At 35.5% G+C, this 3,152-nt stretch overlaps 1 protein-coding gene across 1 annotated transcript; it reads left to right on the forward strand.

The window, feature by feature from the left end:
• The first annotated feature begins 200 nt into the window (after positions 1–200).
• Positions 201–1,691, forward strand: LOC145127514 (uncharacterized). Its single transcript, XM_079062700.1, has 2 exons — positions 201–950; positions 1,044–1,691. The coding sequence occupies exons 1-2, from the start codon at positions 201–203 to the stop codon at positions 1,689–1,691; spliced, it is 1,398 nt and encodes a 465-aa protein (XP_078918826.1).
• Positions 1,692–3,152: the final 1,461 nt, after the last annotated feature.

Below are 3,152 nucleotides of genomic sequence, written 5' to 3' on the forward strand. Positions count from 1 at the left end.
CATAATATGAATCTTTGTTATTTCGTTTGGTCATGATGTGTATCATTATATTTTTTTTTTTAGTTAACAAGTTTTTTTGTTTCAAGATATCAGATTTATTTGTAATGTGATCTATTTCGTTTATGAAAACCAATTGTTTGTTAAAATGAGTCAATCAACAGGAAACATATATTGCTTGTTGATGCTGTTGTAAGCTGAATATGGATAAGTCTTGGATGGGAGATTACAGAACATCAGAAACCTATGTAAAAGGTGTTGCAGAGTTTATCAAATATGCAGTACACAATTACAAGATTTCTAAACATATGGATCCTATAGATACCAAAAAAAAGATAAGAATTCCATGTCCATGTGTTAAGTGTGTAAACCACATATCTCATTCGGTGGATGTGGTAGATGATCATCTATTCAGGAATGGAATTGATCAAACATACACAAATTGGAATAAGCATGGAGAAACAGAAGAACCACCAAGAATTTATATATATGAACATAATTTTGACATGGATACGTCAAATGTTGTAGATTCCACGAACATGAACACAGAAATGCCAACAGATGCTGCAGAAACAGTAGAGATGGTTGAAGCTGTAGAAGAAATTTTTATTGGGAACCCTGATAAGTTTAGAGAACTAATAGAAGATGCCGAGAAGCCCCTATACACAGGGTGTCATAATTTCACAAAATTATCTGCAATCATTCAACTACTCAACTTGAAGAGTAAGTATGGAGTATCAGATAAGTGCTTTACAAAATTATTAGTTTTGATCAAAAATATGTTACCAGAAGGAAACGAAATGTACAGTAGTACATACGAGGCGAAAAAAGCATTCAAGGCAATGGGTTCAGGGTATACTAAGATACATGCATGTGTCAACAATTGTATACTTTACAGAAACGAATACACAGACTTGGCAGCATGTCCTACTTGTGGTAAATCAAGATGGAAGGTTGATGAACAAAAAAATAAAATTTACAACAATATTCCTGCAAAAGTTTTATGGTACTTTCCAATTATTCCGCGCTTAAAGCGTCTTTTTTAGTCTAAGACTACTGCAAAAGATTTAACATGGCACGCAACAGAAAGAAAGGTGGATATTGGCGTTTTAAGTCACCCAGCTGATTCACCGGCATGGACTGCCATTGATGACAAATATCCTGATTTTGCTAGCGAACCAAGAAATTTGCGGCTAGGCATTTCGGCTGACGAGGTCGATGTGAACAGAGGAAATAGGAATCATAGTGTTTGGCCTATTTTAACTGTCATTTACAACCTTCCACCATGGTTGTGTATGAAGAGAACGTTCATCATGTTTTCGTTATTGATTTCGGGAACACCAGGAAACGATATTGATGTGTTCCTAGCACCTTTTATTGATGATCTGCAATTATTATTTGATATTGGAGTTGAAACATACGATGCATATGCACAAGAGCACTTTAAACTACGTGCAGTTGTGTTATGGACTATTAATGATTATCCTGCTCTAGGTACATTAAGTGGTTGCCCATACAGCGATTTTCAAGGATGTGTTGTGTGTGGCGAAGAGACACACTGCATTAGACTCCCTGAATCGAATAAGCAGAGTTATGCTGGTCATAGAAGATTTCTACCGTATGATCACCGTTCAGAAGACAAAAGAAGGCATTCAGTGGACAACAAGAGTTCTCACCCTCTCCAAAACCTATGAATGGGGAGGAAATATATAACAGGGTGAAATTTATAATTAATAAATTGGGAAAGGTTAATAAGGGCAAGGAGGCAGAAATCCAACAATCTACAAGTGGAAAAGGTGGGAAGATTAATAAAAAAAAGATAAAATCACACCAAGTGGGAACTTCAGATGTGGGCCAGCAAAATAATACATACTGGAAGAAATTCAATATATGGTATAGACAACTAAGGTATTGGCCCGACAATTTGGTTCCACATTGTATAGATTTTATGCATGTGGAAAAGAACGTGAGCGAGAGTTTAACAGGAACTGTGTTGAACGTTCTCGGGAAGACGAAAGATGGTTATAAAGCTCGATTGGATTTGGTTCATTATGGTTTAAAACCAGAGTTGCATCCTCAGATAGAAGGGAACAACACAACACTTCCCGCAACAGGTTGTACATTGATAAAAGAGGAAAAAGAAAAATTCTATGAGACTTTATACAACTTAAGGGTTCCTCAAGGGTATTGTTCTAATTTTTCTAGTTTGGTGAGTCTAAAGGATAGGAAGTTGATCGGACTAAAATCACATGACTATCACATTCTCATGCAACAATTTTTGCCCATAGCAATTCGATCTATTATGCATCCACCCACCAGAGTTGCTATTACAAGGTTTTGTTTCTTTTTCAAATCAATATGTAGCAAAGAAATCATAGTGGATGACCTCGATAAGTTGCAAGAGGAGTTATGTGTAACCTTATGTCTTCTTGAGAAACACTTTCCATCATCATTTTTTGATGTGATGATTCATTTAACCGTTCATCTAACTAGGGAAGTAAAATTATGCGGTCCAATATTCTTTAGATGGATGTACCCGTATTAAGGGGCACGTGCGAAACAAAAATAGACCAGAAGGATGCATTGCAGAAGAGAATGTTGTAGAAGAGACAATTGAGTTTTTTAGTCAATTCCTTAAAAAGATGGATACTGTTGGTATTCCACCTGACAATCATAACAAATGTGGAATTCATAAAGGTGTAGATAGTAGCTCTATTACGGACGGTACTCCTCTATCAGCTGCTAAATCGGTAGATGTTTCTGCTGAACTATTCAGCAAAGCACATTTCTTTGTATTGCAAAATACATCTGAAGTACTCCAGTATATCAAGTAAGGTTTTTTACATGTATGTTTTTTTTGTTATAATATTAACATTAACGTATTAACAGACGACATATGGAATTTTTGGAACATCTACACCCTACTAAACGAAAGGCACATCTAGAATAAGAGCATAGTAAAACATTTGGTCATTGGTTACGAAAGGAGGTATATTCTTTTCAAATATGTTGTGTTCTTTGTTATTTTTGTCTTGATTTCTTAAATTCATAATCTAATTACAATTCAGGTAGAGAGAGAGTTAGGGGCCTGTAGAGAAAGTATAACAGAGACAATGAGATGGATTTCACATGGACCCAATAAGAACATTATTAAA

The sequence above is a fragment of the Lactuca virosa genome, chromosome 7, assembly GCF_052849685.1.
Source record: "Lactuca virosa cultivar CGN04683 chromosome 7, Lactuca_virosa_CGN04683_v6, whole genome shotgun sequence".
Taxonomy (NCBI): Eukaryota; Viridiplantae; Streptophyta; class Magnoliopsida; order Asterales; family Asteraceae; genus Lactuca; species Lactuca virosa.